The 11,378-nt window shown below is 43.7% G+C and overlaps 2 protein-coding genes across 3 annotated transcripts; one reads left to right on the top strand and one right to left on the bottom strand.

The window, feature by feature from the left end:
* Positions 1-459: 459 nt before the first annotated feature.
* LOC117861425 (beta-1,6-galactosyltransferase GALT31A) lies at positions 460-4,054 on the bottom strand. The gene is made up of 11 exons (XM_034744985.2): positions 3,772-4,054; positions 3,546-3,585; positions 3,396-3,457; positions 3,081-3,286; positions 2,951-3,011; positions 2,780-2,858; positions 2,579-2,699; positions 2,402-2,489; positions 2,063-2,188; positions 1,876-1,985; positions 460-875 (listed from the first exon to the last, which is right to left on the bottom strand). Exons 1-11 carry the CDS (start codon positions 3,885-3,887, stop codon positions 724-726), a joined length of 1,161 nt encoding a protein of 386 aa, XP_034600876.1. The 5' UTR covers positions 3,888-4,054; the 3' UTR covers positions 460-723.
* A 2,643-nt stretch (positions 4,055-6,697) lies between these two features.
* Positions 6,698-11,291, top strand: LOC117859639 (kinesin-like protein KIN-1). 2 transcript variants are annotated; one of them, XM_034742802.2, is made up of 18 exons: positions 6,831-6,971; positions 7,078-7,153; positions 7,402-7,523; positions 7,902-8,004; positions 8,126-8,169; positions 8,378-8,407; positions 8,509-8,625; positions 8,734-8,759; positions 8,859-8,940; positions 9,060-9,101; positions 9,183-9,216; positions 9,305-9,380; positions 9,812-9,960; positions 10,060-10,121; positions 10,217-10,308; positions 10,407-10,521; positions 10,607-10,786; positions 10,904-11,291. In XM_034742802.2, exons 3-18 carry the CDS (start codon positions 7,410-7,412, stop codon positions 11,069-11,071), a joined length of 1,434 nt encoding a protein of 477 aa, XP_034598693.1. In that variant the 5' UTR covers positions 6,831-6,971; positions 7,078-7,153; positions 7,402-7,409; the 3' UTR covers positions 11,072-11,291. The 2 variants fall into 2 exon arrangements, with proteins under 2 accessions (XP_034598692.1, XP_034598693.1); XM_034742801.1 differs by lacking the exon at positions 7,078-7,153 and having other exon boundaries at positions 6,698-6,971.
* The last annotated feature ends 87 nt before the right edge of the window (positions 11,292-11,378 follow it).

The raw sequence follows: 11,378 nt of genomic DNA, 5'->3' as shown, positions 1-11,378 counted from the left end.
GTGGTGGACGGCTCCGTAGTGCCACGTATGAGAGTACACGTCTACACGGCATGTATCCGTGTAACCGTATAATGTAATAATGATTTTTTTCCTATACATGTATTTCCGTATCTTCTTCAGTGCTCGATGTATATCCATGTGGCCGCACATGTACCCGGCGTGTATTTCTATATTTCGTAAGGGAAAATAAACGTACTTCACATGTAGTATCTGTAATTCCGTCTGTATATATCAGATAAATGGAACACTTTCTCAACATCACAATATACTTGTGCAAAAGGTTTTAAAAAAAGATAGTGGATTTGTTTTCATGCGTGTGATGGATCCATTGGAGTTTCCATGTGAGCCCAGAATTCTGACAGGAAGCTTTCCGTATCCCTTCTTTTGGAAGAGAAACCAGATCCTCCACTTCAGAATCAAAGACAAATCTAGAGAACTCTTTTTTTTTAAGAAGATAAATTAAATCTGGAGAACTCATATATCGAAAATTCTTCAGAGATCAGTCTACCAATATACCACGGCAAGAATCCAGTGAGGTCTCGTCACTGGTTCATGGTCCTCATCTTTCACCCTCTCCCATCTTCCACATGCAACTGGCCAGGAAAAGATGGCATATGTTGCTGCACATCTGAAAAACTGGACCATTGCATACCAAGCGCGTTTCTCGACTAATTACAGAGCCCTACAGAAGAAATGGTACAACGATGCCATGTCCCCTGGCTGTCAAAACTGTGCGTGCCCTTCGGTTCCGCTGCGGCCTTCCCAGCATCGCCGGTGCACCTCCGTCATCCTCTCCACCGGGTTGCAGATGCCCGTGCAATTCCAGTCAAAGGACGCCGCACACGGGTTTCCGGCCTGCGCTTTCCATTCGCAGTCTGCAAGATCATCAGAGATGCATGAAACATGTGCAGGGGTATAGTAAGACTTTATGAGAGGTAACACACTGTAACCTGAACAGTGACCCGAAAAGGTTTGCAAACATGACAGGTAAATAGATGCTTGATTCTCGTGTTCATGCCATGAACTAAATATACCCTTTAGGTGCAACTGAAAGCATGCCATAATGATCAGATAATGATTGGCCAGGTACGCCGAGCACATTAATTCCCAAAGACAAGGAATAGTACCAATTACAGAAGCATTGAACATGAAAAGATAGAACCATGACAACCAAGAGTCTGACAGACAAAGAGCTTTTGCTGCAGATGGTCAGCACAGAGTACACTAGCAAACAGTGGCAGGAAAATTTTCCACGTGACATTGGCATCATTGTATTTCGAGTTTGTTCAAAAGTAATCATCTACATCTACTGCTCAATGTTAGTAGTGTTCACATGAATGAAATTCAATTGCAGGCTCCATTGTTGCCCAAGTTGGATGCCTAGAGCACCTAAGTGATGCTGAGGTGCTAGGCCCTACCATCCCACCAAGCTGCCTAGCCTGCTAATCACCCGATTAGGTGTTAGCACTGGTCTGCCTACCGCCTGGTGCCTAGGGCCAGTGACAAATGATCAGAGGTCTTGTATTGTATTGGTGTGATTGTTGTTGAAAAACCAATTTGTCAGCTATGGGCATGTTTGGTTAAAGTATGGTGCTGTTGCTGGTAAGCAGAGGACAGAAAGCTGGAGAAAGCATGTTTTGACTAATGAAGATGGATGCTAGCCAGTGGTGTGGTTGTTACGCATTCATATCATCCCTTTCTTACTAGAAACTTCAAAAAAATGCTCAACTAACTAGTACAGTAAAGCAACTAACTCCCAGGTTAAGCAAAATCATGCCAATATCCCAATGAGCATGCAATAACTAACTAGTCGCAGCAGGAGTAAATTACCGAAGAAGCATGAAAAATTTTTGAGTGTAAGATGCAGGTGCCAACCTGGGGGAGTACCACAGCAAAGGCTTCTCTCATCAACATGCTCGACTTCCAACCCAATCAACCAAGAGCCAAATGATACATCTTCATTTGAATACTTGTGCAGGATATGCCTGAAAGTGGTGTCAAAAAAATGAATTAAACATTGAGTTAATCTGGTATATTATTGCACACGATCATTACAACTCACCGGTTTGCTGATATGTAGGTTGCTAAATCCCTGGTAACAGCATACAGTTGCCGCGTTGCATGCCTAAAATAGTTGTTACCCTCGGTCCCAAACTTCCAATGATCTGGTTCATAATACTTGGAGTCACTGTTAACATTAAACAGGAACTTTGTTATGCCATTTCTGAGAACAAATCTTGGTAAGACAAACCTATCTGTTAGGGAGTATCTAATAAGAAAAGTCCTTATAATGAGTAAATGTGAAAGTGTGATCTCGATTGTTCAATCGGTATGGAGATGAACCATGTTTGTAAATTCCATAAAATGTGAAAAATGAAAGTATGGATTTATGGAACGTTACTTTTTAGTAACAACAGGTCCGGATTTCATGCAGCCAATGTACACCCGAGGTTTCATCCTGTGTCGTGCCAAAATAGATCTGGTGATACCTGTATTGAAAGAGTCCCTCCAATCTCAGTTTAGTGCACTGATGCTATACCAGATTGATCAAAATTGAAAGGTCCTCGTGTTGGCATACCAATGTTGACATGGACATTATCATCAGCTTTTACATAGAAATCAGCATCCCACATGGTAAGGGCAGTTGAAAGGAACATCTGAATCTTCATAGGGAGCCCTCCATGGCCTTCCACATGATTCTGTAAAGGATGATCAATGTTGCAAACACATCAGTTGTGTGGGTCACTGAAAAAAGAAAGTTGATATCAACTGAACATACAAGTCTCAAAATATCATTGTATTCTTTATCTTCTGCATCAATTGCACGGTCCACCTCATTGTCAGGATTTGGATTTTCACTACAAGAAAGAATCCCCACTTTCAGGAAGATACCACAGAAGAACATTCTGTCATTGTTTGTTTTTATCCCCAACTCCAAACAGGGCCATACCTGCGTCCAATTACAAAACGGATAATAACGCCCTTCTCTTCCAATCTCCGTAGCTGATCACCTACAAACGTTCAACATTTCATATGAAACAAAGGCTTCGCAGTACAAAAAATAAAGATGAGCCATCTACCTTGCGGCATCCATGTCTGCCTTATTGAGTTCCTCCTCTTACGGTTAGCAAAAGTGGTGAAAACGCCCATGACAAAAGACATCCTATGCCGCATGCTTCCCTGGTCCTCCTCTGAATCACTTGGCGACATGCCCTGGCTCATCGCCTGGGCGGCTCTAGCAGCAGCCAGGCGCATCTCGATGTCAGACATCGTCTTATCCAAAGCCCTGCGATCGAAACACCAATACACCATAACAATTCCATACTTGCTTCAGGTAAATTCAGAACTGAAGAAGTTTATTTTCGAGTATCCAGAACTGAAGTCCGTGGCATTACATGATGACTTCACGAGTCTGTGACACTTGGTTCAACGCGGCCCTCGAGTGGTCAGAGCTTGCCTGGAAAATTGGAGACCGAATGTCAGTGCGCATCCGTAGGAACATGAAAGGGAGAGGAGAAGAAATCTGAAAACAAAATATGTATTACCTTGTCCGGGCAACCGGGGTGCTCAGGAACTGGCCAGTACCTGCAAGAAGCACACAAATGTACACCAATTAACACCATTTCCGGCCTCAAAATGGATGAGCATTGTCTCAATCCGCGGCGCAGAGGACAGATTGATGAACGCAAAACCAGAGCAGCGAGGGACTGGAGGCGGGCGGGGACTCCATCAGAAAGGACGCCGGATTTGGGGGGGCGAAGGCGGACGCACCTGTTGACGACGCAGACGCCAAGGAGGAAGCAGGCGGCGCAGAGCGCGGCGACGCACCGCGTGGGCACGCGCGCCGGCGGCGCCTTGTGCGGCCTCAGCGCCGCCGCCGACTTCATGGCGCCCGCCTGCGGTTGGCCACCTCGGATGCCTCGTTTCGAAAGGGGGGAGAGGGAAAGGGAAGGGCTCTTCCGGCGCCGCGTCCGCGTTGTGAGAGGCCGAGAGCTCTGGCTCCGCGCCTCCGCCTGCTTGCTGGTTGCTGCAATGCTGCGTGCCAACGCAGTGCGCGTCAGTGCTCCGTGGACTCGGTCCATGCTTATATATCCCTTGCCCTTTTTCCGTGAATTTTAAGCTTTATTCATCTTTTGTACTCCTATTTTGATAAAGGTTGTACTTGTACACGCCATTCAGAATTGTCATGATGCTGTGCAACTTTTAGGGGATGCTAAAAAAATAGTGTGATAAAAAATTAAGTATTTCTTTCACGGTAACTTCACGATGCTGTTCCCTCGCCCAAAAAAAAGTACGGTTCAGTATCTTCACCGACCATCTCTAGTAATCCGGTGACTCACATTCACTATCACGTTTTATTAAAAAAAATTCACTATAATTTTCTTATGTGCTAGCGTGTTGCAGCATTTAGATGCAAATATGAAATTGCAATGTTTGAATAAGACTTCCCTAGACTTTTAGGAAAGGAGATTGGAATATTTTTAAGTGGTGATTATTACACTTCCCGTGTACCATTTCTGTCTTAATCTCTCCTTCCTCTTTTCCTTTTCCTTGTTTAACACTAAGAAATATGCTTTTAATGCTAAGTCACACAAGCAAAGCAATAGAAAAGCCAGGACCAATTCAGCCGGTACGGTGGTGGTGTACCTTGTCTTTTCCTTGCGGCAACTAATTAGCCTTGCCGTGGACCAGGTCCACCAACCACTGTCGCGTCAGCACGCAGACAGGCGGCATTAATCGGCGCTGTAGCCCTCCTGGGTGTTTGTACGCGGAGCACGAAGCGGCCATGTCCTCTCTCCTTCTTCCTCTCGTCCCCTGTGGCTGAAACACCTCACGCTGGACCCGGTCCTGGTAGATCACTTGGGCGGCGACTCAGCACCGACCGACTCCGCAAAGAGCCACGGGGGATGAGGCCACAAGCTGCCAGCGCTGTTGGTGGTCCACCGTCCACGGCTGCTGGTAGTGGTGGAAGGTTCGCGGGTTGCTTTGCCCTCGCCCCAGCAAAAAAAAAAAGGTCGTCGCCGTCGTACCACGAATCCGCGCGGGCCAAGGGCCAGGCCAGCGGCGTGCACGGTGCACGGCGGCCAATAGTGTAAAGGCTCCTTTTGCGGGCCCACTGTCATTGATGGCTGTTTGCTAGTGCACCTGAGGATCACACTGGGGTTTATTCCTGTAAAAAGAGAGATACCGGATCACATCATGTATCTATACATTTTATACATTATACAGCGCTAGTAATTATAGTCGAGTTGATTTATGAGCTACCGGATCACATTATATATCTACAACGTCCACTTCTACATGTACAACGTCCACTTCGTCTTTACTAGAGAAGCGGTACTTCTCGACCTTTATTGGGCAGTCATCAAATAAAGGTAAGTGAGCTCCGCAAGGTAATTAAACTAGCATTACTACAAGATCCAAGAGGGTTGATATTATTTGTAGTGTAAAGCATTCCCCTCTCAACTCTCAAGAAGTAAAAAAAAAAGGTTTCAAAAGCAAACACTAAAGTTAAGCAAGCGAGCTTGGCATGGTAATTGAGTAAAGCTGGCTAGCGTTCTAGAAAACTAAGCCGGTTGGTCCCTTGGGGTTTATAGCACGAGCATTTCCCTCTCGAACAAAAGAAAAGCAAAAAAGAACCTTCATCAAAGATAAGTGACCTTCGCATGGTGATTATTAGCAACCGAGAGCTTGTTAGCAATCTAGAGGCACGTACTAAAGGTGGTTGGTAGAGTAGCGTATAGCATTCGATTGTGTCCTCTCTCTAAGGAACAAAGATGAGATAAAAGGACACTCACTTTTCTCTCACCGAAAGGATGGATACAATGTTAGGCAACGCTCATTAGTTGCCCGCATGATCATTTTTCAATGCTAGCCCTTTGATTGTTGTTCCCCTTTTGTGCGCTGGGGAAGCAAGCTAGCTAATGCATTTGCATTCGCACATGGGCATGTGGCGACGCCAAGTGACGGCATGATTGCTAATGATTGTGTTCTTTTTTACCCAATATTTTAGGAGTAGTTGGAAGAAAAATGTTGCACATACCTCTGTTATCTCTTTCTTTTCTCATAACACGAAATTAGCAAGGTCGTGTACGCTAAATGAGTTAAACTCGCTACCAAACCACATTGCCACTTAAAAACAATCTCTCACGAGCTCCTGTATACCTTCTGGCAGGTAGATAAGCAACTCATTTTTAAAACCCATATTAAACCTATGTACAATATTTTTTAACATCCATCAATGTTTATTAACATTCCTCAATAATTTTTTTTTAAAAATCTGGCTTAATTGTTATCACAATTTTTTTACGTTGGCCAACATTTTTTATATGTACCAATATTTTTATTTAATCTTTTTACACTCACCAACGTTATTGTTCAACAATTTTTTACATGCATCAGTTTTTTTTCCATTCACCAACATTTTTTGGCTTAATATTTCTTTGACATTCGCTAACTTTTTTTGCTAAAAAATATTAAGATAGTTCATCTAAAATGTTAACTTTTAAAAATAGATGTAATCTTAACCGTTCACGTAGTGCTGCACGTATCTAAGTATCTAACTGTGGAAGATGGATAAGAAAAAATCTCGTGCGAGATAGATTTTTTTTTTTGAGGTCTTGTGCGAGATAGATAGGATTTTCGTGTTCGCTCGGGGCACATTTGGGCCTTGATGAGAGATGTTGACTGTTCGTTGCTAGCTTGCTGGGCCATGCATGCCCTGATCCCATGTTCACAGGCCCAAACGCCATACCTCTTCGTCGTCCATGTCATCAGTTCTCCCTCTTCCTCAGTAGAGAGCGCTGCAGATCACTCGCCGCTGCCGCTCCCGGCTCTCCCCGTCCCGCCCGGCCGCCCCAACGCTCGTGTCGCTCGAATCCCTAGCCCCCGCGGAAGGCGGAACAGCAGCGGCTCGTCGTCCCCATCCCCATCGCCGTTCCGATCCCCGTCCGGTTCCTCTTCTCGCAGAGGTAAGCAAACTCTCTCTACCTCTCCTCTCTCTCCCCCTCCTTCCGTCCCTCCCTTCCATTGCCCAGGTTTATTCTGATAAACAATTGGGGGTTCAACTGAACCCAGGTTTGATTCCTCCGCTGTGGATCGGTCTCTCTGGAAGAGCCTGAAGTTTCGGAAACTCGATTCCTCAAGCCTGAAGGTTTTAGTCCTATTTGTGACCGTGTAATTGTAGCCTGCATTAGTATTGAGGCAGGGTTTGAAATTTTGGAAATGTCGATTGATCGAACCTACCCAATTGCACCTCTGTTTCTGCATATATTTTAATTTTCTAACCTAGAGTCTTTGCTTTGCTGCTTGAACCCATTGTCGACATATTGAGGCCAGCTAGGACGTCGGCATATTGTTTCCTCTGAATTCTGACCGAGTTCCCACGTGCTGGACTGCCAGGTGCCAGGATGTCGAATGTGACCGTGTGCGTGCGGTTCAGACCGCTGAGTCACAAGGAGAGGAAGGCTAATGCTGACAATGTATGCTTCAGGAAACTGGACTCCGAGTCTTTTGTGTTCAAGGTTTGGACCCTCTTCAGTCTGCTGCCTTTAGCTTTCTTATTAGATAAACACATGCGGTGAATGTCCATGTGCTGTTTCTTTTGGGATTCGCTGTTATGTTCTTGTTTTACACACTGGATCTCTAGATTATAACTTAATAGATCGACTTTTATCATGATCACTCCCTTCTGAACATTAACCTGCTTAAGCATAACCCTACACAATTATGCAATGGGTGCTATGAGCAAGAGCCGAATCAATAACTAGTGAATTGAGAACGAAACACACCTTCATTGTCATCAATCATCATCCCTTTGATCTTGTTGGTGTGACTTTTCAGTATCCTCATGTTGAGTTAATGCTTCTGCTTCTAATGTGCTGTCAAACACTTTGAGTTAGGATGAGAGGGAAGACGATGTTGTATTCAGCTTTGACAAGGTGTTCTATGAAGATGCGCAACAGTCTGATGTCTACAACTTCCTTGCAGTGCCCATTGTTTCAGGTTTGAGCTTTTCTGTTTCCTTCTAGATTTATTATTCCAGACAGTTAAAGCTGTTTCGTATTGCTTTACTTTTTCTCGTGTCTGGATTGTTTGATAGCCATTTTATATTTTATGGAAACAGATGCCATCAACGGAATAAATGGGACTATAATTACTTATGGTCAGGTATGTATTGCTTTGTACACTTGTTTGGTGCAAAGGATGTATATGTGAAACCACTGTTTTTTTCTTACAGCAATGCCTGTCATATTGCAACTTTCTAGTTTGCAGTAAACAGTCATCATTTGTGCCATTTGTGGTTGTCGTGCGCCTATTATACATGTCTGAATGATTAATTTCTTTTATCATACTGATGCTCTATTTCATTGTCTAGACTGGGGCTGGAAAGACATATAGCATGGAGGTAAAGTGAACTTTCTTGGGCATTAATTTGGGATAAATACTGATTGTATCGCTTCAGCTTCGACCTTACACTTTTATTTAATTTGGAATGTTTTAACATAGGGGCCAAGCATCTTGCACTGCAATGAGCAGAAAACTGGACTAGTACAGCGAGTTGTGGATGAGCTATTTATATGTTTAAGATCATCAGCAGGCACGTGGACTGTGAAGTTGTCAATGGTAACATGCCAGCCTCATGCTGATTTAAAATTCACATAGGCAGAATTTTTTCTTAAGTTGTTCGGTTAGCTGATTTATAGTAACACAAGTTGATTTACCTTATCCCAGGTGGAGATATATTTGGAAAAAGTGAGGTGAGCACTTGGTAGAGAATTTTCCATGATTCCTCTCTAGAGAATTTTTTGCCAAGTGCTGCTATGGAGAGGATCAACATTTACATCCTCATATCTCAGGGACCTTCTTGACTTGTCAAAAGACAACCTACAGATCAAGGAGAGTAAAACCCAAGGGATATACATTGCTGGTGCAACAGAGGTCAGAATGAAGTACATGGCACCGCCCTTCTGTTCTATTTTTCTTTTATATTCAGAAAAAAGTACTTAGCATCAGGACCTCCGTATTTCTTTGATATCTGTTATCTGTTCTCCCTGCAGATATCTATCTTGAACAGTTCGGATGCATTAGAGAACCTTTCTGTAAGTTTTCTTGAGTTTTACTTGGAATACCTTTCTCTAAGAAAATATGAATTTAGTTTTGTTTACTTGTCTAAACTACAGCAAGGTATCGCCAACAGAGCTGTTGGGGAAACACGTATCCTTTATTTGTTAATCTGGAGTCCTAAAACAGTTATTCGAAAACATCTGAATTTTATATGGTATGGCATCCTTAATGTTAACAGAAATGAATCTGGCTAGCAGTAGAAGTCACTGCTTATACATTTTCTCAGTACAACACGGATCCACTTCAGATGAGAGGTACGCCAAACATCAGTAGTACATGGATGTGCATTTAATGGGGGAAAGGCGAATGTTCAGGTTTCTTTATGCATTATTACGATTAGATGATTCTTGTAGTTGTAGGCCGTTTGTAACCTTTGTAATATCGGTATAGAATATCAGGACTCCAGGTTGATTTTAATATTTGAAATTTGAATGCTGTTAGCCAAATCTGTACTAAGCAAGTCTCCATTCTTGCTAAATATGCAATGATTTCTTTGCAAATGCAATTCTTGTTCTTGTGCTGTATAGCAGACTGAAGTAGTGTTTCAAGGCCATGATTTCTTTTTTTCTCAGATGACTGAATCTGGTTATGTGATGCAAACATAATTTCTGATATATATATTACTGCAATCATGAAGAAAATCATCCTACTGCGTGCAGTTAATGGTTACTTTTTAACCTTACAGGGTAAAAATGGGGAAGATTATTCTTGTCGACTTGGCTGGTTCTGAGAAAGTTGAGAAAACTGGTGCTGAAGGACGGGTTCTTGATGAGGCAAAAACAATCAACAAATCCCTCTCAGCTCTAGGAAATGTCATCAATGCCCTAACGACTGGTAAGGACAAAAAGATCATGTGGAAGAAACAAACTCAAGAAGAAAGTTAGCCCACCATGCGTTTGTGATTATCTGACCTGTCTGATTTTTAACCTTCAGGTAAACAGAACCATGTGCCTTTCCGTGACTCAAAGCTTACACGCATTCTCCAAGATGCACTGGTTTGTCAAAAGTTTCTCCAGCATTACATTTTTGGAAGAGGAGTATCTAAAAGATTATAAGATCATGCGGCTTGTCTAAACGCTACTATGTTCAGGGTGGCAACTCAAGAGCAGCGTTGTTGTGCTGCTGTTCTCCTAGCCCATCAAATGCACCAGAGAGTCTGTCCACGCTTCGTTTCGGAACCAGGTATGTCCCATGAACATGGCATGCCAATCACTCAACCTCACATCTTTACTGTATCGCTGTGATTCATTGTTCTCTATCTATGGTAAATACCCTTTCAGGACAAAGCTCATAAAGGCTTCTCCCAAATCTATTCCTGAGGTTGCGGACAATGTCAAGAAGCCCATTCTTGGGACCAATGATCAAGATGATCTGCGTGATAGGATACTAAGCAAGGTCTGTAGTAATCAAGCCATGGTGATTATTTCAGATTGCATTTTCCAATGGCAATGTCTTACTCTGAACCAAATCTCCTTTTCAGCTAAGGTTGAGCCTGAAGGAGGAAGATGTAGACCTCCTGGAGGAATTGTTCCTGCAAGAAGGCATCATCTTCGATCCCAACTCCATCACGGACATCGACTCGGCCTGCCAGGATACCGCGAGCGAGGAGATCTCGTTGCTGATGCAAGCCGTGGAAGAGCTCAAAGGAACCGTCGAAGAGGTAGCTGCACCAGTCATTCAAACCTCCATCCATCCTTTCTGCTGCCGCGCAAATTTACCTTTGTCTTACCCGGTTGTCCAGACTCCGAGAGGTGCTAATTCTCACTACACAATGCAGCTCACCGACGAGAACGAGAAGCTGAGGCGGGAGCTCGACGTCGCGCGGGAGATCGCTGCTCAGGCCCAGCTTGCTGCTGCTGCTGCTGGAGCAGAAGCCCGGAGCCGTACCCTGCTTGATTTCGTGCCCGCACCCCTCCTCCTGCCGTTTGGGTTTGTACCAGACTGACGACTAGAGCCAATATCGAATGTCTGTCCGTGTATCTCGACTCATCATCACATATGAGGAGCTAGCGAACGAACCATGTCATACATGTTTGAAGCATAAACCTTGGAACAATTGGTGGTGCACTTGCAGGACGGATCATGGTGAATGCTTGAAGGATCAACCTGTTTGAAATAGCTCGAAAACAGTTGATTATTTGCACATCAGATTTTCTCATGTGAAATTCTTGTGCTGGAAATGTCTGGTTGCTTTTGAGGATTTGCTGTGTGTGTGTGTGTGTGTTTACAATTTCATCTTCACTGCGAGGAGG

Source organism: Setaria viridis, chromosome 6, assembly GCF_005286985.2.
Source record: "Setaria viridis chromosome 6, Setaria_viridis_v4.0, whole genome shotgun sequence".
Taxonomy (NCBI): domain Eukaryota; kingdom Viridiplantae; phylum Streptophyta; class Magnoliopsida; order Poales; family Poaceae; genus Setaria; species Setaria viridis.
The sequence above is the reverse complement of the archived record's forward strand: the minus strand, read 5'-3'. Positions and strand labels throughout refer to the sequence as shown.